The sequence below is a fragment of the Balaenoptera acutorostrata genome, chromosome 11, assembly GCF_949987535.1.
Source record: "Balaenoptera acutorostrata chromosome 11, mBalAcu1.1, whole genome shotgun sequence".
Classification (NCBI taxonomy): domain Eukaryota; kingdom Metazoa; phylum Chordata; class Mammalia; order Artiodactyla; family Balaenopteridae; genus Balaenoptera; species Balaenoptera acutorostrata.
The window spans coordinates 67,345,171-67,372,867 of record NC_080074.1 but is presented as its reverse complement, the minus strand read 5'-3'; the positions used below and the strand labels follow the sequence as shown (position 1 = coordinate 67,372,867).

The window sequence follows — 27,697 nt, the reverse complement described above, 5'->3', positions numbered from 1 at the left end:
TGAAAGTCTCCTTTCAACATAAATACTAAAAATACACATCCTGCAACTAAGCAATTTTATGTTAGTGAACTGGCACAATGGTACGAAAACATTTTATAACGAAACAATCTGATTATCTACTTAACTCCTCTATATAACTTTATTCATATGCTAAAGAAGCAACCTTGTCATGTGGTTACAAAAATTCATGAAAATATTTTTAAAAATGTAACACTTATGGGGCACTGAAGAATGCATCTAAACTTAACATTTAAAATGACTTATAGGACTTCCCTGGTGGCGCACGGGTTAAGAATCTGCCTGCCAATGCAGGGGACACGGGTTCAAGCCCTAGCCCGGGAAGATCCCACATGCCCCGGAGCAACTAAGCCCGTGCGCCACAACTACTGAGCCTGCATGCCACAACTACCGAAGCCTGCACACCTAGAGCCCGTGCTCCGCAACAAGAGAAGCCACCGTAATGAGAAGCCCATGCACCGCAACGAAGAGTAGCCCCTGCTCGCCACAACTAGAGAAAGCCCAAGCGCAGCGACAAAGACCCAACGCAGCCAAAGATAAAAACAAATAAATAAAAAAATTTTTTTAATAATAATAATAAAATAAAATGACATAAAACACCGATCTTTACAAGTATACCTCATTATTTATATTTTTATTTTCAGAAAAAAACTTATAAATAGTTCACTTAAGTATATTTCTCACTAGTTAAATCACAATTCACTTTATATTTAATTAGCTTACCTCCAAAAACAGTAATTTTCCTGTATGATATCATTTTCTTAAAAAGCAAAACACTTTATTTTCAGTAGAAAACAATTTACATATGAAATCCAAAGGCAATAATTTCAGTAAAAATGGAAATCAACCACCGTATCTTTTCTTGAGTTCTTCAACAGAACTATCATTCAATCCTGATTTGCCTATGTGATTGAATAATACACGTGCAACTGAAAAAGAAAAAACATTCATTTTAATCTCCATTTTTAAAAAGTAAAGCAAAAATTAAAGGGAGTAATCAAATCTGTTAAATATTTTTTATATTATAAAGCAATCATTAGGATTATTTATAAATTCTAATTCAGATATTTAAAAAGCCAACCTGAGAACAGAAAATTATACAGCAGTCCAGTGATGTTTCTTAGCAGAATATTTTGCTTTGGCTGTAAAAAAATTTCCCCTACATCCTCAATGACATTAACTTTGCAGATTAAACATAATTCATTCTGTACTACCCTGAAGATTTTTGACCTGTGTAACAAGTATACTTTTACTTATTTAATATTCCAATTAACTTTTTCAAAACTTAAATCATTTTAAAAGAAAAATTTATATCACTACTATAAATTAAAAATTAGCAATAACATTCACAAAAATCATGTTTGATGGGCAAGCTATATACATTTTTATAATAACAATTAAAAGTTAAAAAAAGATTTGCTTATGAGTCATTTAAAATCTTTATCTTTCATACCACTGAAATGGCTGGTCTACACTCAACACTATGGAAAACGGGATTATAGTTCATACATTCCTCAACATTAAAACTAGCTAACAGTTTTTAATAATAATGACAATAATAAAAGACAACAACAGCTACTATTTACTGAATATTTAGTTACATGCCAGGAACCACTGTAAGTGCTTCCCATGTTTAACTTAGCGGACAGTGGTGACCCCACCAAGACAGTACTGTTGGCAGGCCAGTCTGAAGGACCAACTCACATTCTTTGACCGCACTTCAAGTTATCACATCACAGTGGCAAGAAATCCATTCACTCATGCACTGACTAAAAGCACTGTTCTACAAGCTGAGGCCTAGAGAACAAAGTAGACAAAGTTCCTGCTGTCATGGAGCTTCCATTCTATTAGGGAGAGAGAAATAATAAACAAATACTTAAAATACTGTCAGCTAGTTCTGTATTATGAAGAAAAATAAAGCGAGGTAAGATGACAGAGGGTGATGAGGAAAGGGAGGCAGGCAGTTATTGTGAGTAGGCCTGTGAGGAAAGGTGTCTCTGAGGAGGTGACTATTAGGTGGAAACTGAATGAAGTGAGGAAGAGGCAGGGGAGGATAGTCTAGGCTGAGGGGGAACAGTCAAACACAAAGACCCTGAGGCCATAAGAAGTTTGGCAATTTGGTATACTAAAAAGACACAAAGTCAGTGCAGTGGGGCAGAATGACTAAAAAAAGTGATAGAAAATGAGGTCAGAATAGTAAGAAATAGTAATACTTTCAGGGAATTTCAGGGACTGTTTCTGATTAAAGGTTAAGCAGAAACTTCTTTTGGTTTACCCCTATTAGGAATCTCTCTAAATTACATGTCCACTTCCTTAAGTTCAACATACAGAGTATTTTTCTTAGTGATTCAGATTCAATGTCACTGCTACAAACATAAAGAAGAAACAGAAAAGGAGCCCAAAGTATGTTTAGTCCAGAAAGTATCTGAAAATCATAGTTTCTGCTATTTTTAAAACTAAAAAACTGGTACTCCTGCATTCTAATGATTTTTCTCTTTTTCCTAAAACTACAGTATAGCCTTAAAACTCCAAGTACAACTGACCCTTGAAAAACACGGGTTTGAACTGCACAGATCCACTTAAAGGCGGATATTTTTCAAAAGTAAATACTACAGTACTACATGATCCACGGTTGGCTGAATCTGTGAATGAGGAACCTCAGATACTGTGGACCGACTATAAAATTGTACGTGGATTTTCAACTGTGTGGAGGGTTGGTGCCCCTAACTCCCATGTTGTTCAAGGGTCAACTGTAATTGAAGTTTCTCCATAGTTTGATTTTACTTAAATTAGGGTTCCCCAAAACTTACACTTTATGCCAAAGACTGAGATGTAGAAATAAATAAGGAATCTAACTCTTCAGGCTCATCACCTGCCTCTTTTTACCCTCTAACTCTACAATCCAGCCACACTGCACTCCTTTTAATTTTCTGAGCTCAACTGGCTCTCTCCTGCCTCAAAACCTCTGCACATTCCCACCTCCTTCATCTGACTCCTGCACTTTTTTGAGAATTCAGCTTAAATCAAACAAACTCAAGGAAATTAGCTCAAAAAATGGGTGAGACCTCCCATGCACCCACGCCCAGTTGCAAGCTCCTGTGGCAGAAACCCTGCACGAGTTCCATCATGCCAGGAGCTCAACCATTACGCTATCACTGCGTTTTCAAGTAGAAGAGCCCAGAACACCTTGGTTTAACTCCTGGGTCTGGCTTCCTAGCTATGGAACCTTGGTCAAGGTCCTTACCTGTGTATGCTTCAGTTTCCTCCTTTGTAAAACCAAAATGATAATCATACCTACACCTCACAAAGTTGTTGTCAGAATCAAAAAATTTAACTTTACTTAATTTAATAGTAATTCAATTTAATTAGCTTAATTGTAATTAATTTAATTGTATGTACCTTGTACATAATTGACATTCAATAAATATTTGCTATCATTTGTTGAATAAAGGAACACACAAGAATAAAGAGATATGAAAAAGCTTTCTTCACAGAACTCACTTTTCTTCTCAGGTTCTGACATAAACATCACTGCCATATCAAACCTTCTTAGTTCAGAAAGTCTTTGTAAGATTTCAAAGATGAGTGATGGCTTTTCTTTCCTGAAATAATCCAAATAAAAAAACAAATGATCAATGAAAAGCAGCTCATTCAGTCTGCTTACTAAAATAATATTTCTAATTATATATAAATAAGGTCTTCATGTATCATTTTTCCCTGCATGCTGTCTATATTTTAAGTGCCCAAATGAAGAATTTTATCAAGTCAACTGAAAAAATTGTAATATTCTTAAATGTGAGGCACAGCACAGATGTTATTAATCTGCTATAATATTTGTCACTTCCATACTCTACCTTTCTTTAAAAAAAATTTTAAGTCCTTTTTCCTCCTAATCATTTCCTTTTTCATTGTTTGTACTTGTCATCTCTTTACAACTTCTGCAACAGCTAAATTTACAAGAGAGCTAATTTTGCTATATAAAAGGTAATATGACATCAAAAAGAATGAATTTCCCAAATCACTAGAAATAGCTGAGCATTACAACATGAAAGCATAACTAAACTTACTTACTCAATGTAAAAGTCATGCAGAATTTTAATGATATGGTTGAATACATCTGGATCTAGATTTTTCTGAAACAGCTTGGGATACAAGGATGGTTCAATTTGCTTGGGAAAAATATAAGGTGTTAGAAAATTAAATTATGGCAACATTCCCAATCACAAATTATTTGTATAATAATTGCTTAGTTCAACATAGTAAAAAATAACTATTACGCATTAGTATTCAATGAATAATAATGGAGTCACACTGAAATGTAACTATGATAGAAGAATGAAAGTTAGAGGAACTATAAAATAATCACTCTGTTCAAGACAGAGAAAAATCTCATGGAGAGATGTATACTACCCAACAGAAACAGGAAATGAAAGAGAGCTCTCAAGGAGCAATAAAAAGAATTAGAGAGTTTAAAAAATAGAACTACTTGAAAAAGACAATGCTAAAAATCCATTATTTGGTAAATTTCATATGAGTTAATTCTTTTCCTTGAGCAAATAAAAGCTCATTTTCAGGAGACTGACAGCCTAAATATTGCAAGCATTGTTTGGCACACAGAAGGCACTCAATGTATTTTAGCTTCTTTCCTCATCTTGAAGGATGAAGAGTTAAGTTTAAGTCATGATGTATGAAACTAGATTAAGTTACTTTAGAAAACAAAATTTAACACAGAACCTTTTCCAGAGGTTCACTGGTTGCAAATATTTAAAATGGTCTGACCAGGCTGATATATTTGTATCAGGCAAGGGATAAGAGCATTTTCTACAATCATATTATAAGCAAATATAGCACTATTATTATATAGTGACCAAAGAAGTTCTTTGACCTCTAACTTACAGGAGAACTACCAGCTTCCTCCCTCTTTCTTACCTTCAAATATTGATACAACGTATCTGGAGAATTTTTCAGTTGTCTGAAATCAGATTCAAGCTGAAATGAGTTTGCAGGAACTGGAGGAAGAGCAGTCCTGATAAACTGAGCAGGTGTTTTGTCTACCTCTATAGAAATCTTCTCACTCAAAGACTGACATACATCCTTTTTCAAATTGACTTCAGGTCTGAAATATTTCAGAGGCATCAAACAATTAGAAAAGAACCACAGGGCTTCCCTGGTGGCGCAGTAGTTAAGAATCCGCCTGCCAGTGCAGGGGACACGGGTTTGATCCCTGGCCTGGGAAGATTCCCACATGCTGCAGAGCAACTAAGCCCATGCGTCACAACTACTGAGCCTGCGCTCTAGAGCCCGCGAGCCACAACTACTGAGCCCACGTGCCACAACTACTGGAGCCTGCGCGCCTAGAGCCCGTGCTCTGTAACAAGAGAAACCACCGCAATGAGAAGCCCATGCACTGCAACAAAGAGTAGCCCCCGCTCACCACAACTAGAGAAAGCCCGCAAGCAGCAATGAAGACCCAAGGCAGCCAAAAATAAATAAATAATAATAATAATAAAAAAGAAAAACAAAGAGAAGAACCACAAACAGTCAAAGCTTATATAAGGAAACATCAACAGAGATTTTTAAATTTCTGACTTTATTCATACTGTATTTCTATTTATATTCTGCCAGTAGTAAATTCTTTCAGCTGATAATATATGTATACTTTTGACAAGACAGATTATACTTGTGCAAATTTTCAGATGCTGGTTACGTAATGACTATTCTCATTAGCTGGGCTAATAGCCTGGCCACCTTTTGACAAAACATTTCTATACACTGCATTATTATATCACATATACTCACAAGTCAACCTTTCACTCTGAATTATGTGAATTACCACAGTTTCAAGAAAGATTCCAAGAAGGAAGAAATGCTTCCTCCTTTAAAAAAGAAAAAAAAACCTGCCTACTTAGTTTTCCCACAATCTATACTATCACTCTAAACAGAACTACTAAAGTTCAAAGTTTAAAACAAAAAAACCTTTTAATAGGATTGTTCAGTAGCAATGCAAAAATATATGAATAAAATTTCAACACCCCAAAGTAAACTACTAATCTATGTCTTTTATATTCTCATCATTAAGAAAATGCACGACTTTTTAAAAAATTCCAAACAAAATTTAAAGAGCCCATGAATATCTTAAATATTAATGGCTAGAATAATGATAATGCCTAAATTCTACATTGATTATGAAGCTTCCCTATAAAAAATTAAAAATTCTTCCTGAATTACAAAGTGAAACATTTACTGAAGTTCTAGAAAAGAAAATGCACAAAATCAATTTGTTCAAGATACTTTCATCATTGTTTGCAGATGACATGATGCTATACATAGAAAATCCTAAAAATGCTACCAGAAATCTACTAGAGCTCATCAATTAATTCAGTAAAGTTGCAGGATACAAAATTAATACACAGAAATCTCTTGCATTCCTATATACTAACAACGAAAGATCTGAGAGTGAAATTAAGGAAACACTCCCATTTACCATTGCATCAAAAAGAATAAAATACCTAGGAATAAACCTACCTAAGGAGACAAAAGACCTCTACTGTGAAAACTATAAGATGCTGATGAAAGAAATCAGAGATGACACCGATGGAAGGATATACCATGTTCTTGGATTGGAAAAATCAATACTGTCAAAATGACTATACTACCCAAGGCAATCTACAGATTCAACGCAATCCCTATCAAATGACCAATGGCATTTTTCACAGAACTAGAGCAAAAAAATTTTTAATTTATATAGAAACACAAAAGACCCTGAACAGCCAAAGCAATCTTGAGAAAGAAAAACAGAGCTGGAATCAGACTCCCTGACTTCAGACTATACTACAAAGCTAGAGTAATCAAAACAGTACAGTACTGGCACAAAAACAGAAATATAGATCAATAAAATAGGCTAGAAAGCCCAGAAATAAACTCACACACCTATGGTCAATTATCTACGACAAACGAGGCAAGGCTATACAATGGAGAAAAGACAGTCTCTTCAATAAATGGTACTGGGAAAACTGGACAGCTACATGTAGGAGAATAAAATTAGAACATTCTCGAACACCATACACAAAAATAAACTCAAAATGGATCAAAGAACTAAATGTAAGGCTGTACACTATAAAACTCTTAGAGGAAAACACAGGCAGAACACTCTTTGACATAAACTGCAGTAATATCTTTTCTGATCCACCTCCCAGAATAATGAAAATAAAAACAAAAATAAACAAATGGGACCTAATTAAACTTAAAAGTTTCTGCACAGCAAAGGAAACCATCGACAAAACAAAAAGAACCCACAGAATGGGAGAAAATATTTGCAACCAAAGCAAATGACAAGGGATTAATCTCTAAAATATACAAACAACTCATGCAGCTCTAGGTCTAAAAAACAAACAACCCAATCAAAATGGGCAGAAGATCTAAACAGACATTTCTCCAAAGACGACATACAGATGGCCAAAATGCACATGAAAAGATAGTCAACATCACTAATTATGAGAGAAATGCAAATCAAAACTACAGTGAGATATCACCTCACACCAGTCAGAATGGCCATCATCAAAAAATCTACAAACAATAAATACTGGAGAGGGTGTGGAGAAAAGGGAACCCTCCTACACTGGTGCTGGGAATGTAAATTGGTACAACTGCTATGGAGAACAGTATGGAGGTTCCTTAAAAAACTTAAAACAGAACTACCATATGATCCAGCAATCCCATTCCTGGGCATGTATCTGGAGAAAACGATAATCTGAAAGGATACATGCACCCCAATGTTCACTGCAGCACTATTTACAACACCCAAGACATGGAAGCAACCTAAATGTCCATCAAAAGAGGAATGGATAAATAAGATGTGGTACATACACACAATGGAATATTACTAAGCCATAAAAAAGAATGAAATAATGCTATTTACAGCAACATGGATGGACCCAGAGATTATCATACTAAGTGAAGTAAGTCAAAGACAAATATATGATACCACTCATATGTGGAATCTAATTTTTTTTAAAAATATATAAATGAACTTATTTATAAAACAGAAACAGACTTACAGATATTGAAAACAAACATCGTTACCAGAGGGGAAACATGGGGGGGAGGGATAAATCAGGAGCTTGAGATGAACATACACAAACTACTATATATAAGATAAATAAGCAACAAGGACCTACTGTATAGCACAGGGAACTCTACTCAATATTCTGTGATAATCTATATTGAGAAAGAATCTAAAAAAGAATGAATATATGTATATGTGTAACTGAATCACTTTGCTATATACCTGAAACTAACACAACACTGTAAATCAACTATACTCCAATAAAATTAAAATATTTTTTTAAAAAAAGATACTTTCTCTTATTTCTAAAGTCCTCAGTGTGGTAAAGGAATAGTGATCATTCCTTCAGCAAAACCTCTCTTACAGTTAAAAGAAAAACTACGATGTAAGGTCGGATAGTTCAAAAAACTATGGGGATGAGTACAAACCAGAAGTCTCACCAGCAATATCAATTTTCTAGTGGGATTATTACCATTCTAGATGACTATCAAATGAAAGTATTTCTACTCACTGCTGAGCTGAATTATCACTGATTTCTTCTATTTTCAATACTTTTGCTTTTGGGATATCACTTGTGGGCAAAAGGTCATCTTGGCTTGAGTTCTTCTTACTTGTGCCAGTGGTTGCTGTTACCCTTGCTGGATGGATAGGATTAGGCTCTGGAGCAGCAGCAGCAGTAGTGCTATCCGGCACATCAACAGTCTGTATCAAATTACCAGTTTCTTCAATAATAAGCTTCTTGAGTGGTTTCTAAAACAATTAAAATCAATTCTTTACATCAACATACAAAGGTTTCCTATTTTAGGGACACAAATTAAAAGGTTACAGTGTTTTTACAGCCAATATCCCAGTTGTAAGTAAATTCAACTTGGAGTCATACTGCCAGACTACTACCATATGTAGGTCTAAATGGGGGAAAGAAGATGCATATATATAAATCATTACAAGGCAATGGAATATGCACTATAAAAGGTACAGGTACAAAGTGCTAAAAGAACAGAGGAAGGAAGATAAAAATTGACATCGGGGGGCTTCACAGAAAAAGTACCCAGGAAGGCAGTGTTGAAGGGTATGGCATGGCCAGTGGAAAGGTGAGAAGTCCAGTAGGGCTGGTGCAAGGGGAGGAGAGGAAGAGACAAAGCCTGAAAGGCTGCTTAAAGACAGCTTATAAAGGGACTTGTGTGCCGTATCAAGGAGTTTGAAGTTTATCCTAGAGGCAACAAAGCCAAGAAGAAATATGACCAAGTGACATCAGAACTGTGGGCTGAAGGCAAGTAGAACAAGGCCAGGCAATAACCTGCATTCTGTATGAAAGAAAAGATCCCGCATGCCGCAACGAAGATCCTACAACTACGATCTGATGCAGCCAAATAAGTAAATAAATAAATATTTTAAAAAAACAAAAACAAAAACCTAACTGCATCCTCTAACTGCTGGATAAAACCAGCCCAGAATTAAAGATTTGCCAAATAATTTACACAAAGTTGGTAAGTACTTGACCACAATAATGGTTTTTAATTTATTAAAATAAATAGCATTCACTATTTATTTCAATCATAACAGGTGGCAAATATTTTCAATTTCTTCCTAAGTTTACATGTAATACTCTTTACTTTTTAATAAAAGACGTTCTTCAATATACTCATTTTCATTCCAACTGCACAGTTGAATTTTAAATCAAAAAGCTGTAAATATAAAAACTTTTGACATATATACTAAACTCTGTTAAAACCAGGCATTCCATTAGCATAACTAAAAAAAGACCTAATGGTAACAACTGATTGCTACTAGATGAATGCACATAAATAAAAAAGCTATTAAAAGTCTGTTAACAGAATCCTGTTAGCGGTTCTATCTTTAAGGATAATCATGTTAATCTAAGGCCTTTGCTTTGCTGATGACTATCAACATCAATAGTTTTCTATCAAGATATTGACCAGAAATGGATATGTGTTAGTGTTAAAAAATAGTGTTAAAGAACAGACTATAAAAAATAGACTATAACTACTGAATTGTATCAATACAGTTCCATTTAAAACCAAATCCTTTCATTGACAACAGAGGTGCAAACATGATCCTAGTTAATAAATTTCCTAACAGATGATCTCTTTCAGGGTAGACCAGTGGCTACTGAGAGCTGCTCAATGCTACTGATGGCTGGGAGGGATGAGGGGATGACAGTATGCTGGTAACAGGAGTGAAACACAAAAGATATCACTACAGTTGAAAGATGTAAGAAAATATGAAAGGATCAATTCATCTCTTTTTAAATTAAGACTTAGAAGCATAACATTTTATTTAACTCTATATTATACCATTTCAAGAAAAAGAAAAGAGAAATAAGAATAAACAGAGGGCTTCCGTGGTGGTGCAGTGGTTAAGAATCCGCCTGCCAATGCAGGGGACATGGGTTTGAGCCCTGGTCCAGGAAGATCTCACATGCCGCGGAACAACTAAGCCCATGCGCCACAACTACTGAGCCTATGCTCTAGAGTCCACAAGCCACAACTACTGAGCCCACAAGCCGCAACTACTGGCAACTACGTGCCTAGAGCCAGTGCTCCACAACAAGAGAAGCCATGGCAATGAGGCGCCCGCGCACTGCAACAAAGAGTAGCCCCCGCTTGCCACAACTAGAGAAAGCCTGTGTTCAGCAACGAAGACCCAACACAGACAAAAATAAATAAATAAATAAAATAAATTATTAAAAAAAAAAAAACAAGAATAAACAGAAAAGGAGAAAGAGACGAAGCACCAAGTAGAAAGGTGAAATTTTGATATGGGAAAACAGGAAAATGAAAAAAATAAAATATTTTAGTGGACACCAAGAGATCAGGACAAACTCTCATTTACTACTATCCTACCTAGGAACCCCAGGCCCAGCTGACCTACATTACTGCTCTCCTACAGTCTCTCTAGAGAATATATATTAACAGTACTCCCCGCTGCAAGCCCTCAAGCACAGGACACCCCAACCGAGCCTCTCGCTTGAATAAAGTAACCCCAGGACTCTTTTTTCTCCACCTCCTGGGCCTTCCTTTCTTTCCTGACCACTTTCCTCAGTGTCCAGGTGGCCTCACACATACATGACTGAAAAGGAAATTAACATTTGTTTTACATGAAACTGCCTTAGCATTATTGGACATTATTTCCTTTGATCTCAACTAACCTGTGAGTTATTCTCAACTTAAGTAGAAAAAGTAAGAATCACATAGAGTTCACACTTGCCTAAAATTTTAAAGCTTATGAAATGGGGCTCAAATCAACTCAAAAGCATCATACCAAACTGCACCTACTATTTTCTAAATAATGCCCACTTTTTTAAATGGAGACCTATTACAAAAATAAATAGCAATTTTTTCCCCTTCCCACTAGGATAATGATTTTGTTTCTGTTGGATCAGTTACAAAATGGTTTACCCCAGATCTCTCAATTCATGAAGGTGTTCTGTTTTGAGATCCAGCCACAAAAGATTCAAATTTATGTTGCATTTTCACAACTATTAACATAAACTGATTTTTAAACTGAGGGAGAAGAGAACCCAACAGATTTATAAAAGCTGTTTAGGGTATACTGGCAATGGGACATTCTTCCATATGCAGATATCTGATTTACCACATGGTACTGTCTTTATAATTATGGATAGCAAAAGTCTGACAAAGGCTTTGTTTTTAACTTTTGAGACAAAGTTTTACAAAGAAATAAAAGTTTAAATCACATTGGATTAAACATTTAATCACCTTTATTGTTAAGAATAGAATAATAGCAAGTGAATATGATGTATGAAAATGTATGAAAGCAACTAAGATTTATGCCCGGCACAGGAAACAATTATTATCTCAGAAAATTCAAGAATAAAGTCAAAATAAGAACCCAAGAAAAATATTAAACAAAGAATTCCTCTATCTGTTACTAACTTGAACTATGAACTTGGCAAAACACAAACTTTCTTTGCCACACCTTCTTCCTTTGTAAAAGGAGGATATAAATATCTGCTCTGACAGATATTTATTTATATATATATATATATATATATATATAAACAAAACAAACCACTGAATTTTACCAGCTACTCTTTCTGTTCCAATATTGCAGGAAAAAACTGGCTTTGTTGGACTTAATGAAATACAGTATGGTATACCAAAAACAATGTGCAGTGTATATTCTTAAGAATAATTCTGCCTATACAGGCATACCTTGGAGATATTGCAGGTTCAGTTACAGACCACCACAATAAAGTGAATATTGCAATAAAGCAAGTCACATAAATCTTTTGGTTTCTCAATGCATAGAAGAGTTATGTTTACACTATACTGTACTCTTTTAAGTGTGTAATATAGCATTATCTCTTAAAAAAACGTACATACCTTAATTAAAAAATACTTTATTGCAAAAAAAATGCTAACGATCATCTGAGCCTTCAGCAAATCTTTTTGCAATAGTAACAAAGATCACTGATCACAGATCACCATAACAAATATGATAGTAATGAAAAAGTTTGAAATATTGCAAAAATTACCAAAATGTGACACAAAGACATGAAGTAAGAAAATGTTATTGGAAAAATGGCGCTGATAGACTTGCTCAGCACAGGGTTGCCACAAACCTTCAATCTGTAAAAAATGCAGTATCTGCAAAGTGCAATAAAATAAGGTATGCCTGTACTAGATTTTTGCCAAAGTGCTAACTTTAGATCAAACCCCACAGAAGATGCAAGACTACTGTAATAAAATCCCAATCTCAAATAAGAATAGTAATAGAAATAAAAATATTTAATTACAAAATGTAAAACTGCTCCAAATTCCTTTAAAGCCAGAAAATATGTAGAAATATTTAGTGTTAAATTAAAAGTCACTTTAAAAAGTTACCCCAGAACTTTAAACAGCTCAATTTTCCCCAATTTGACTATGTCAATATTCCTAAGAAGTATTTTTTAAAGATTCTAAAAATGGCTCTAGGAAGAGATTTCAACATTTCTTTTAAGAGTCTACTAATTCAACATTTGTTTTCAGCTCTTATTAATAGAACACTGATATTTAAATAGCAAGGGAAAAAATTAAAGGGCTTTACTTACAGTTGATCCAAGATGAGGTGGATTATCAATGGGTTTTATCTCGTTTTGCCTTTGAGTAGAATCAAGAAAGACATCATCCCAGTGTCCTTTCTCAATTAATTCCTTGAAAATAAATTTGTAATCATGACTATCAAAATATTCTCAAGTTAATCACGCAACAAATAAATGTGTTTATGCTTCAGAAAATAAGACCATATTTTGGTGGAAAGAATGCATACCTTTTTAATTTTGGAAAGTTCAGTCACTGCCTGCTTATTTCCAGGTTCCAGAAGTAAAACAGTTTCAAAATCTAAAATGAATTTTTAAGAAATATAATAAATTAGTGAAAATACTTTATGGAGTTCAAGAAATGATATATTTAGTTAGTAACCCCATACGTATCTCAAGAAGTTTTACTCAGGATGCTAGGAAACTGGTGGGCAATAATAAGAACTAACATTTACCAACTGCTATTCTAGTTGCTTTATATGAATTCTCATGTAACCATGACTACAACTCCACTTTACAGTGAAACAACTGAGGCCTTGATCTAGAGGTCATCTAACTTACCGAAACTCACACTGTTAACAAATGACAGGGTAATCACCAAACGTAAGACAGAATCTAAGAGAATCCCAGATAATGGACTATTATTCACCCTTAAAAAGGAATCAAAGTCTGATATATGCCACAACATGGATGAGCCTTAGAGACATGCTAAGTGAAATAAGCCAGACACGAAAGGACAACTACTGTATGATTCTACTCACATGAGGTACTAGAATAGTCAAATTCAGAGACAGAAAGTAGAATGTTGATTACCAGGGGCTGGAGCAAGGGGGAATGGAGAGTTATTGTCAAATGGGTAGAATGTTCAGAATGGAATGATGAAAAGTTCTGGAGATGTGTAATGGTGATGGTTGCACAACAATGTGAATGTACTCAATGCCACGGAACTGTACACTTAAAAATGGTTAAAACAGTAAATTTTATGTTATGTCTATTTTACCATAATAAAAAAATGCATGGGCTACAGCTGAAGCCAGACTTAAACTGCCAGATTTAAATGAACATTCAAAACACAAAGGCTGAAAATCAATTATATAAGTATTGATGTGTCAAGAAGTTAGAAAACCAGCAAATTAAGCCAAAAGATAGATGAAGGAAGGAAATAAAAAGCAGAAGTATGTAAAACAGAAAACACACAAGAGAAGTAAGTTGGTTCTTCAAAATGACTAACAGAATAAATACTTAAAAGATCATGAAAAAATAAGAATAACTAGTAACAAGAAAAAAAGTGGGGGCATCACTACAGTCTCATATTATCCTCTACCTCCTGGTTGCTGACTCCCTTTTCATTCTTGCCTTTTTCTTGCTTTTTTCCTTCTCACCTATAATTCGAATTTTTCATTAATTTTGCTCAGATTGTACTGTATGCTATTAAAAGATAAACAGTCATACAGAGTGAAGTAAGTCAGAAAGAGAAAAACAAATACAGTATGCTAACACATATATACGGAATCTAAGGGAAAAAAAAAAAAAAAGGCCACGAAGAACCTAGTGGCAAGACGGGAATAAAGACACAGACCTACTAGAGAATGGACTTGAGGATATGGGGAGGGGGTGGGGTGAGATGTGACAGGGTAAGAGAGTGTCATGGACATATATACACTACCAAATGTAAAACAGATAGCTAGTGGGAAGCAGCCACATAGCACAGGGAGATCAGCTCGGTGCTTTGTGACCACCTAGAGGGGTGGGATGGGGAGGGTGGGAGGGAGGGAGATGCAAGAGGGAGGAGAAATGGGAACATATTGTATATGTATAACTGATTCACTTTGTTATAAAGCAGAAGCTAACACACCATTGTAAGGTAATTATACTTCAATAAAGATGTTTAAAAAAAAAAAAAAAAAAAGATAAACAGGTCCACTATGGAAGCTGAATTCCTTCAAATCTACAAACCTATTCATGATCTAAACTGTGAAAGAAAATGTACTTCTCTAAGTTCTGTATCCTTGGACCATGGGAAGGCTATGCAAATCTCTGCTTCTATAATAGGAGTGTCAACAGGAAGAGTGAGGGCCGGGTGTTATAAAAATAGTCTTACCTTGTTTGGCCTCATTGAGCTTTCCCAAAAATGTTCTTGCAGTTCCCCTTCTGGCAAAAGCTTTAGAATATGAGCCATCTAATAAAATAGCTTGTGTGCAGTCTTTTTCAGCCTCTTCATACCTATTAAACATGATAAAATGACCAAGTAGAAAAATGTAGCTTACAGGAAACTTCATATAAACTGAGTTTCTAATATAAAAATATACATATAATTTCAATTACCAGCTCCCAAATCTGTGTTTGAGGGAAAAGACTAATTTTTAAATTTTTTATTCTCACCAAACTTTGGAACCATCTGGTGAGGAGAGAGAAGGTATCAGATTAAGGGAAAGTCAGGAATGAGTCTGCTGGAAGGATGAAATTAATGATGATAAAATATGAGTAGAGCAGACAAAAGAACACCACTGCTGGCAGTGTACCTCCCCTACAACTCTCAGTATGTACAGGTACTATATTAAAAATTATAACTGGCATTAAATCTCCAAACTTCATTAGTATTTACCCACAGTACATATCACCTAAGGAAAACAACACACACAAAACTTAGGATTCATTATATACGTGAAAGCATATCTAATACTTTTCATAAATTCTACTCAGTCATGCAACCAGCAATTAATTCAGTCTGAGTACTGCTTTATGACAACAAAAAGCTAAGAAAAGCTAAAAAGAATAAACAACAGAAAAAACTTGAGACCCTCATATATATTAAAATGACATTAATGAATTATTGTGAATTTATTTGGCATAATAATGGTATTGTGGTTATGTACAAAACATCCTTTAGGGATGAAATATCATGTCTCTGATTTGCTTTACAATAATTCAGGGGGGAAAAAAGCTGAAACAAATATGACAAAAAAGGTATGGCTAGTGAAAACTAGATGATTTGGTACATAGAGTTTATTATGAAAAGTTTCATAATAAAGAATATTTTTTTAAAAAAGAATCTTCTGTGATCACATTCTTCCCAAGGCCTAAGTGAATGCCATTCTACCTTCAAAACAAGACGTAGTATGAAAAAGATTAAACACCTCTGAATTCCTTAATTCACTTTTCAGCAAGAGAAAGAACATGTTTGTGTGTGTTCATGTCCATGCCCCAACCAGTATATTTTCTACTTGACTTATTATATCATTCACCTATTCAAGAAACTGCATGGTCCCCACATTTTTTACAATGAAGTCTGCACAGCACAAAGTTGGGGGCTTGCATGACGCTCCAGCCTTATCTCTGCCACTGCCCCCGCATACCAGCCATCATATGGACCACTTGTCCTTTCCAGAGGTACCATGGAATTTCCCACTCCCGTGCCTTTGAACCTGCACGAGGACACTCAACCTGTTTTTTCACCTCACTAATCATACTATCCCTTTATCCCTTCCTCGGTTCAGTTCAAACTCCTGTTTGAAAGAGTTGCTCTTTTTCTTGTTCCTCATCTAGTCTATAATATCTGAGAGCAGTCACTATGTAGCAGAGAAAACTTCTGATATTAACTGAATCTAAAAGACACACTAGAAAAAGATACAAATAAGAGTCACATAGGGAGACCTTCAAGATGGCAGAAGAGTAAGACGTGGAGATCACCTTCCTCCCCACAAATACATCAGAAACACATCTACATGTGGAACAACCCCTACAGAACACCTACTGAACGCTGGCAGAAGACCTCAGACCTCCCAAAAGGCAAGAAACTCCCCACGTTTCTGGCTAGAGCAAAAGAAAAAACAGAGACAAAAGAATAGGGATGGGACCTGAACCTCTGGGAGGGAGCCGTGAAGGAGGAAAAGTTTCCACACACTAGGAAGTCCCTTCACTGGAGGAGACAGCGGGGGTGGGGGGAAGCTTCGGAGCCACGGAGGAGAGCGCAGCAACAGGGGTGTGGAGGGCAAAGCGGAGAGATTCCCGCACAGAGGATCGGTGCCGACCAGCACTCACCAGCCCAGCACTCACCAGCCCGAGAGGCTTGTCTGCTCACCCGCCGGGGCGGGCGGGGCTGGGAGCTGAGGCTCGGGCTTCGGAGGTCAGATCCCAGGGAGAGGACTGGGGTTGGCGGCGTGAACACAGCCTGAAGGGGTTAGAGCACCACAGCTAGCCGGGAGGGAGTCCGGGAAAAAGTCTGGACCTGCCTAAGAGACAAGAGACCATTGTTTTGGGGTGCGCGAGGAGAGGGGATTAAGAGCACCACTTAAAGGAGCTCCAGAGACGGGCGCAACCCGCGGCTATCAGCGCGGACCCCAGAGACGGGCAGGAGACGCTAAGGCTGCTGCTGCCACCACCAAGAAGCCTGTGTGCGAGCACAGGTCACTCTCCACACCGCCCCTCCTGGAGCCTGTGCAGCCCGCCACTGCCAGGGTCCCGTGATCCAGGGACAACTTCCCCGGGAGAACGCTCGGTGTGCCTCAGGCTGTTGCAACATCACGTCGGCCTCTGCTGCCGCAGGCTCACCCTGCATCCGTACCCCTCCCTCCCCCCGGCCTGAGTGAGCCAGAGCCCCCTAATCAGCTGCTCCTTTAATCCCATCCTGTCTGAGTGAAGAACAGACGCCCTCAGGCGACCTACACGCAGAGGTGGGGCCAAATCCAAAGCTGAACCCCGGGAGCTGTGCGAACAAAGAGAAAGGGAAATCTCTCCCAGCAGCCTCAGGAGCAGCGGATTAGATCTCCACAATCAACCTGATGTACCCTGCATCTGTGTAATACATGAACAGATGACGAATCATCCCAAAATTGAGGAGGTGGACTTTGGGAGCAACGATATATTTTCTTCCTTTTTCTCTTTCTGTGAGTGTATGTGTATGCTTCTGTGTGTGATTTTGTCTGCATAGCTTTGCTTTTACCATTTGTCCTAGGGTTCTGTCTGTCCGTTTTTTTTTTTTTTGTATAGTTTTTAGTGTTTGTTATCATTGGTGGATTTGTTTTTTTGGTTTGGTTGCTCTCTTCTTTTTTTCTTTTCTTTTTTTATTACTTTTTAATTTTTTTATTATAATAACTTTATTTTATTTCTTTTTTTTCTCTCTCTTTCTTTCTTTTTTTCTCCCTTTTCTTCTGAGCCATGTACCTGACAGGGTCTTGGTGCTCCAGCCAGGTGTCAGGCCTGTGCCTCTGAGGTGGGAGAGCCAAGTTCAGGACATTGGTCCACCAGAGACCTCTCAGATCCATGTAATACCAAATGGCAAAAGCTCTCCCAGGGATCTCAATCTCAACGCTAAGACCCAGCTCCACTCAACGCCCAGCAAGCTACAGTGCTGGACACCCTATGCCAAACAACTAGCAAGATAGGAACACAACCCCACCCATTAGCAGAGAGGCTGCCTAAAATCATAATAAGGCCACAGACACCCCAAAACACACCACCAGACGTGGACCTGCCCACCAGAAAGACAAGATCCAGCCTCATCCACCAGAACACAGGCACTAGTGCCCTCCACCAGGAACCCTACACAACCCACTGAACCAACCTTAGCTACTTGGGGAAGACACCAAAAACAACAGGAACTACGAACCTGCAGTCTGCGAAAAGGAGAGCCCAAACACAGTAAGTTAAGCAAAATGAGAAGATGGAGAAACACACAGCAGATGAAGGAGCAAGGTAAAAACCCACCAGACCGAACAAATGAAGAGGAAATAGGCAGTCTATAGTCTGAAAAAGAATTCAGAGTAATGATAGTAAAGATGATCCAAAATCTTGGAAATAGAATGGAGAAAATACAAGAAACTAGGGCTTCCCTGGTGGCGCAGTGGTTGAGAGTCTGCCTGCTAATGCAGGGGACACAGGTTCGAGCCCTGGTCTGGGAAGATCCCACATGCCACGGAGCAACTGGGCCCGTGAGCCACAACTACTGAGCCTGCGTGTCTGGAGCCTGTGCTCCGCAACAAGAGAGGCCGCGACAGTGAGAGGCCCGTGCACCGCGCTGAAGAGTGGCCCCCACTCATTGCAACTAGAGGAAGCCCTCATATAGAAAAAAAAAAAACAAAAACCGAAGACCCAACACAGCCAAAAAATAAATAAAATAAATAAACTAATTAATTTTAAAAAAAAATACAAGAAACTTTTAACAAGGACCTAGAAGAACTAAAGAGTAAACAAACAATTATGAACAACACAATAAATGAAATTAAAAATTCTCTAAAAGGAATCAATAGCAGAAAAACTGAGGCAGAAGACCGGATAAGTGACCTGGAAGATAAAATAGTGGAAATAACTACTGCAGAGCAGAATAAAGAAAAAAGAATGAAAAGAACTGAGGACAGTCTCAGAGACCTCTGGAACAACATTAAATGAACCAACATTCGAATTATAGGGGTCCCAGAAGAAAAAGAGAAAAAGAAAGGGACTGAGAAAATATTTGAAGAGATTATAGTTGAAAACTTCCCTAATATGAGAAAGGAAATAGTCAATCAAGTCCAGGAAGTGCAGAGAGTCCCATACAGGATAAATCCAAGGAGAAACATGCCAAAACACATATTAATCACAGTATCAAAAATTAAATACAAAGAAAAAATATTAAGAGCAGCAAGGGAAAAACAACAAATAACATGTAAGAGAATCCCCATAAGCTGATCTTTCAGCAGAAACTGCAAGCTAGAATGGAGTGGCAGGACATATTTCAAGTGATGAAAGGGAAAAACCTACAACCAAGATTACTCTACCCAGCAAGGATCTCATTCAGATTTGATGGAGAAATCAAAAGCTTTACAGACAAACAAAAGCTAAGAGAATTCAGCACCACAAAACCAGCTTTACAACAAATGCTAAAGGAACTTCTCTAGGCAGAAAACACAAGAGAAGGAAAAGACCTACAATAACAAACCCAAAACAATTAAGAAAATGGTAATAGGAACATACATATCGATAATTAACTTAAATGTAAATGGATTAAATGCCCCAACCAAAAGACATAAACTGGCTGAATGGATACAAAAACAAAACCCATATATATGCTGTCTACAAGAGACCCACTTCAGAACTAGGGACACATACAGAGTGAAAGTGAGGGGATGGAAAAAAGATATTCCATGCAAATGGAAATCAAAAGAAAGCTGGAGTAGCAATTCTCATATCAGACAAAATAGACTTTAAAATAAAGACTATTACAAGAGACAAAGAAGGACACTACATAATGATCAAGGGATCAATCCAAGAAGAAGATATAACAATTGTAAGTATTTATGCACCCAACATAGGAGCACCGCAATACACAAGGCAAATGCTAACAGCCATAAAATGGGAAATCGACAGTAACACAATCATAGTAGGGGACTTTAACACCCCACTTTCACCAATGGACAGATCATCCAAAATGAAAATAAATAAGGAAACACAAGCTTTAAATGATACATTAAACAAAATGGGCTTAATTGATATTTATAGGACAGTCCATCCAAAAACAACAGAATACACATTCTTCTCAAGTGCTCATGGAACATTCTCCAGGACAGATCATATCGTGGGTCACAAATCAACTCTTGATAAATTTAAGAAAACTGAAATCGCACCAAGTATGTTTTCCAACCACAATGCTATGAGACTAGATATCAATTACAGGAAAAAAATCTGTAAAAAATACAAACACATGGAGGCTAAACAATACACTACTTAATAACCAAGAGATCACTGAAGAAATCAAAGAGGAAATCAAAAAATACCTAGAAACAAATGACAATGAAAACACAATGACCCAAAACCAATGGGATGCAGCAAAAGCAGTTCTAAGAGGAAAGTTTATAGCAATACAATCCTACCTCAAGAAACAAGAAACATCTCAAATAAACAACCTAATCTTACACCTAAAGCAATTACAGAAAGAAAAACAAAAAAACCCCAAAGTTAACAAGAGGAAAGAAATCACAAAGATCAGATAAGAAATAAATGAAAAAGAAATGAAGGAAACAATAGCAAAGATCAATAAAACTAAAAGCTGGTTCTTTGAGAAGATAAATAAAATTGATAAACCATTAGCCAGAGCTCAGTGCTTTGTGACCAGCTAGAAGGATGGGATAGGGAGGGTAGGAGGGAGGGAGACGCAAGAGGGAAGAGATATGGGGATATATGTATACGCATAACTGATTCACTTGGTTATAAAGCAGAAACTAACACACCACTGTAATGCAATTATACTCCAATAAAAATGTTAAAAAATAAATAAATTTTAAAAATAAAAAAATAAAAAAAAATGAAAAGGGAGAAGTAACAACTGACACTGCAGAAACACAAAGGATCATGAGAGATTACTACAAGCAACTATATGCCAATAAAATGGACAATCTGGAAGAAATGAACAAATTCTTAGAAAGGCACAACCTTCCAAGACTGAACCAGGAAGAAATAGAAAATATAAACAGACCAAAAACAAGCACTGAAATTGAGACTGTGATTAAAAATCTTCCAACAAACAAAAGCCCAGGACCAGATGACTTCACAGGCGAATTCTATCAAACATTTAGAGAAGAGTTAACACCTATCATTCTCAAACTCTTCCAGACAAAACCAGACAAAGATGTCTCAAAGAAAGAAAACTACAGGCCAATATCACTGATGAACATAGATGAAAAAATCCTCAACAAAATACTAGCAAACAGAATCCAACAGCACGTTAAAAGGATCATACACCATGATCAAGTGGGGTTTATCCTAGGAATGCAAGGATTCTTCAACGTATGCAAATCAATCAATGTGAAACACCATATTAACAAACTGAAGAATAAAAACCATGCGATCATCTCAATAGATGCAGAAAAAGCTTTCAACACAATTCAACACCCACTTACGATAAAAACCCTCCAGAAAGCAGGCATAGAGGGAACTTATCTCAACATAATAAAGGCCATATATGACAAACCCACAGCCAACATTGTCCTCAATGGTGAAAAACTGAAACCATTTCCACTAAGATCACTAACAAGGCAAGGTTGCCCACTCTCACCACTATTATTCAACATAGTTTTGGAAGTTTTAGCCACAGCACTCAGAGAAGAAAAAGAAATAAAAGGAATCCAAATCAGAAAAGAAGAAGTAAAGCTGTCACTGTTTGCAGATGACATGACACTATACATAGAGAATCCTAAAGATGCTACCAGAAAACTACTAGAGCTAATCAATGAATTTGATAAAGTAGCAGGATACAAAATTAATGCACAGAAATCTCTTGCATTCCTATACACTAATGATGAAAAATCAGACAGAGAAATTAAGGAAACACTCCCACTGACCACTGCAACAAAAAGAATAAAATACCTAGGAATACACCTACCTAAGGAGACAAAAGACCTGTATGCAGAAAACTATAAGACACTGATGAAAGAAAATAAAGATACAAACAGATGGAGAAATATACCATGTTCTTGGATTGGAAGAATCAACACTGTGAAAATGACTATACTACCCAAAGCAATCCACAGATTCAATGCAATCCCTATCAAACTACCAATGGCATTTTTCACATAACTAGAACAAAAAATTTCACAATTTGTATGCAAACACAAAAGACCCCGAATAGCCAAAGCAATCTTGAGAAAGAAAAACGGAGCTGGAGGAATTAGGCTCCCTGACTTCAGACTATACTACGAAGGTACAGTAATCAAGACACTATGGTACTGGCACAAAAACAGAAATACAGATCAATGGAACAGGATAGAAAGCCCAAAGATAAACCCATGCACATTTGGTCACCTTATCTTTGATAAAGGAGGCAAGAATATACAATGGAGAAAAGACAGCCTCTTCAATTAAGCGGTGCTGGGAAAACTGGACAGCTACATGTAAAAGGATGAAATTAGAACACTCCCTAACACCATACACAAAAATAAACTCAAAATGGATTAAAGACCTAAATGTAAGGCAGACACTATAAAACTCTTAGAGGAAAACATAGGCAGAACACTCTATGACATAAATCACAGCAAGATCCTTTCTGACCCACTTCCTAGAGAAATGGAAATAAAAACAAAAATAAACAAATGGGACCTAATGAAACTTTAAAGCTTTTGCACAGCAAAGGAAACCATAAACAAGACCAAAAGACAACCCTCAGAACGGGAGAAAATATTTGCAAATGAAGCAACTGACAAAGGATTAATCTCCAAAATATACAAGCAGCTCATGCAGCTCAATATCAAAAAAACAAACAACCCAATCCAAAAATGGGCAGAAGACCTAAATAGACATTTCTCCAAAGAAGATATACAGATTGCCAACAAACACATGAATGCTCAACATCATTAATCATTAGAGAAATGCAAATCAAAACTACAATGAGATATCATCTCACACCGGTCAGAATGGCCATCATCAAAAAATCTAGAAACAATAAATGCTGGAGAGGGTGTGGAGAAAAGGGAACACTCTTGCACTGTTGGTGGGAATGTAAATTGATACAGCCACTATGGAGAACAGTATGGAGGTTCCTTAAAAAACTAAAAATAGAACTACCATACGACCCAGCAATCCCACTACTGGGCATATACCCTGAGAAAACCATAATTCAAAAAGAGTCATGTACTAAAATGTTCATTGCAGCTCTATTTACAATAGCCAGGACATGGAAGCAACCTAAGTGTCCATCGACAGATGAATGGATAAAGAAGATGTGGCACATATATACAATGGAATATTACTCAGCCATAAAAAGAAACGAAATTGAGTTATTTGTAGTGAGGTGGACCTAGAGTCTGTCATACAGAGTGAAGTAAGTCAGAAAGAGAAAAACAAATACTGTATGCTAATACATATATATGGAATCTAAAAAAAAAAAATGGTTATGAAAAACATAGGGGCAGGACAGGAATAAAGACGCAGATGTAGACAATGGACTTGAGGACACCAGGAGGGGGAAGGGTAAGCTGGGATGAAGTGAGAAGTGGTATGGACTTATACATACTACCAAATGTAAAACAGATAGCTAGTGGGAAACAGCTGCATAGCACAGGGAGATTAGCTCGGTGCTTTGTGACCACCTAGAGGGGTGGGATAGGGAGGATGGGAGGGAGACGCAAGAGGGAGGAGATAAGGGGATATATGTATATGTATAGCTGCTTCACTTTGTTATAAGGCAGAAACTAACGCACCATTGTAAAGCAATTATACTCCATTAAAGATGTTTTAAAAAGTCACATAATAGGGCTTCCCTGGTGGCGCAGTGGTTGAGAGTCTGCCTGCCAGTGCAGGGGACACGGGTTCGAGCCCTGGTCTGGGAGGATCCCACATGCCGCGGAGCAACTGGGCCCGTGAGCCACAACTACTGAGCCTGCGCGTCTGGAGCCTGTGCTCCGCAACAAAAGAGGCCGCGATAGTGAGAGGCACGCACACCGCGATGAAGAGTGGCCCCCGCTCGCCGCATCTAGAGAAAGCCCTCGCACAGAAACGAAGACCCAACACAGCCAAAAATAAATAAATAAATTAAAAAAAAAAAAAAAAAGTCACATAATAGTTCTTTCAGATTAAAAGATGTTAACTTGTCATAATATACTTATGTGGTTATCAACTAAAGCAATAAAACACAATTAATTAGAGCTCTCATAAATGTAAATATAATCACCTATTAGAAGGTATTATTCTTGGCACTAGTCAAACCTAAAAATGTAGGCCTTACAATTTTTAAATCATGTGCAATTCTAGAATAGCAAAATTCTAAATTTTCCTAAGTTAGTAAGATATGCAATGATCTTTACTCTGACTAATCAAAATAATACACTTCTAATGTGTCTATTAGTTTCAATGAGGTTAAATATACAATCAAAATTTTCTTCTGTGATAGAGGTTCCTAGCCTGAGATCCTGTGAGAGATCTGAAAACTTGGATGGGAAAAATACTGTATCCTTATTTTCATTAACTTTTAAATGAAATGCAGCTTTCCTTTCAATTACAACTGTAGATAACAAACCACAGTAGTAAAAACAGTACCTATGACTTTGTCACCAGTAAAAATCAGTTATTTTCATATTACATTACATTTGTTACAGATACCTTTGAGATACCACAACTATTTCAGGAATACAGTGGTAGTTTAACCTGCTGTTTGTTTGCATGTGATCATAGTACCCGTTTATAAACGCTCCTACGACACAGCTGGCCAACTACCAGGCAACTCTGTCCCTAGCAGTCACTCAGATGCCAAAGAATGAAGCCATATGTTATCACACTGGTATAATGTAATCATCTGTGCTGCTTTCTGGGCATTCCCTAGACATACTGGATGATCAATATGTGGAAGATGTGTCAAAGAACACCCCCAAATTCTAGTGGCTTTACTCAAACTTTCACAATAATATGTCTTTAAAACATTTTTTAACTTTAACTTGCCTGTATTTTTTATTTTTAACTTGCCTGCATTTTAAACGTAGTTTCTCATTTTGTACTATGTTAAGTTTTAAAAGTATGTATACCAATGTATCGCAAATTTTAATATTTTTAAACCTCTATTTCAACATAGTTGATTTCCTATGTAATCCTAAATGTATAATTATGCAGTTAAAAACATTATCTTGAGAAAGGTGCACCATGCAGCCAAAGCGGTCTATGGCACCAAAAATGTTTAGAATCCTTACTTATAATATTTATAGGATTTTTAAATTCTGTAACTAGGGTGTAAAGTATTATTACAACAGATTCAAAGACATAGTTTCTGTCATCAGATATTATCCTGCTGACTGTCCAACATGGAGCCCTTGCGTGCATCGAGAAATATGTGGTTAGTATCACAGGACCAAGTTTTAGTTGTATATGTAATCAATCAGCAGTTTCAATGACAGCAATTCCCTTTTGTTATATATGTATACACTTCTAGATAAGATTCTGCCCAAAGGGTTCTGAGGTTAAAAATAACTTTCAAATCACTAATTCAGAATAACATAAAGAAATTAAAGAAGTGTTAAACTGTGTAATGCCAGAGCATTAAAACTGGAAAAATATTTTAGAGCTAACTTTTACTGAATATGTACTATGACACACACACACACTCTCTCTCTCTCTCATTTAACTTTAATGCTTAGGAGTAAATGAATTAAATTTAAATTTATTATTTAGCTAATATGCCAATTTATGGTAAATTTCATTTTTCATCTTGAAAAGAATTAAAAGTAACCAGTACTTACTTCTGAATCTTCAGATAGGCCATTGCTCTGTTAGCTGGAAGAAGGGCATTAGCGCCATCTGCTGCTATCCCTCGAGTATAGCATTCGATTGCTCTTTCATATTTCCCCTCTTTGAAAAATGCATTCCCCTATCATTTTGGAAAGAAGCATGGAGAAGAATAAAAAAAGAAAATGCAAAAAAAAAAAATTATTTGAATTCAAATCTTTAGCAACACTGCAAGTATACCCATCATTATATCAGTAATTAAACTATATTTTAATTGCTAAAAATCCATGATACATGTTTTAGAATCTGTTAGTCTGGATTGCTTTTATATTGGCGTTAATCTCTTTTCAGTACTAAAAAAAAAAGTATGCTACTATATTACCTTGCAGCATTAACCATTATTTTATTAATTAAAGATTGGACAAAGCTTAAATTAAAAACACATTTTAATAAATATAGGCCCAGGGGCTTCCCTGGTGGCACAGTGGTTAAGAATCCACCTGCCAATGCAGGGGACACGGGTTCGAGCCCTGGCCTGGGAAGATCCCACATGCCGTGGAGCAACTAAGCCCAGGTGCCACAACTACCGAGCCTGCACTCTAGAGCCCGTGAGCCACAACTACTGAAGCCTGTGCGCCACAACTACTGAAGCCCGTGTGCCTAGAGCCCATGCTCCGCAACAAGAGAAGCCACCACAATGAGAAGCCCGCGCACCGCAACGCAGAGTAGCTGCCGCTCGTGGCAACTAGAGAAAGCCCGCACGCAGCAACGAAGACCCAACATAGCCAAAAAATAAATAAGTAAATAGAATTTTATAAATAAATAAATAAATATAGGCCCGAATATTACACTCTTTAGTTATATTAGAATCTGTACAGGGAATTCCCTGGTGGTCCAGTGGTTAGGACTCCACGCTCTCACTGCTGAGGGCCCTGGTTCGAACCCTGGTCAGGGAACTAAGATCCCACAAGCCACAAGGCACAGCCATAAAAAATAGAATCTGTACAAAAGAATTTCAAAACTCAAATAATTTTTGTGAAAGAACAGAGTACCAGACTGTACACCTCACTCTCCAGTAACATTAATATGCCTAAACATAGAATAAGTTAAACTGTATTGGAATGTGTATACTAGATTTCACTGTAACATTTATTTATAATCAGAATCAGATATATCACAATCAATAATCACTCCATAAGTATTTATTAGGAATCTTTTGTGGGTCCATGAAAGGCTATAATATGTTAAATTAAATCTCAACTCAGGATTTCTAAAGAAATTTTGATCAGAAATAGTTCAGTGGGAGTTAATGAAAAATAAGTAAGAATGAATTGTAATTTATTTGTATGTTAAATTTATAACCACTATATGTA

At 36.7% G+C, this 27,697-nt stretch overlaps 1 protein-coding gene across 2 annotated transcripts in view; it reads right to left on the bottom strand.

Moving 5' to 3' along the window:
- Nucleotides 1-635: 635 nt before the first annotated feature.
- Nucleotides 636-27,697, bottom strand: part of RPAP3 (RNA polymerase II associated protein 3) — a 42,832-nt gene continuing 15,770 nt past the window's right edge. For both annotated transcript variants that reach the window (XM_007179240.2, XM_057557436.1), the window contains exons 9-17: nucleotides 26,339-26,466; nucleotides 15,247-15,368; nucleotides 13,376-13,446; nucleotides 13,158-13,259; nucleotides 8,595-8,833; nucleotides 4,948-5,134; nucleotides 4,090-4,187; nucleotides 3,520-3,620; nucleotides 636-947 (exon numbers count right to left, since the gene is read on the bottom strand). In XM_007179240.2, the coding sequence (XP_007179302.2) occupies nucleotides 862-947; nucleotides 3,520-3,620; nucleotides 4,090-4,187; nucleotides 4,948-5,134; nucleotides 8,595-8,833; nucleotides 13,158-13,259; nucleotides 13,376-13,446; nucleotides 15,247-15,368; nucleotides 26,339-26,466 (1,134 nt within the window). In that variant the 3' untranslated portion in view covers nucleotides 636-861. The remainder of the gene's footprint in view (nucleotides 948-3,519; nucleotides 3,621-4,089; nucleotides 4,188-4,947; nucleotides 5,135-8,594; nucleotides 8,834-13,157; nucleotides 13,260-13,375; nucleotides 13,447-15,246; nucleotides 15,369-26,338; nucleotides 26,467-27,697) is intronic.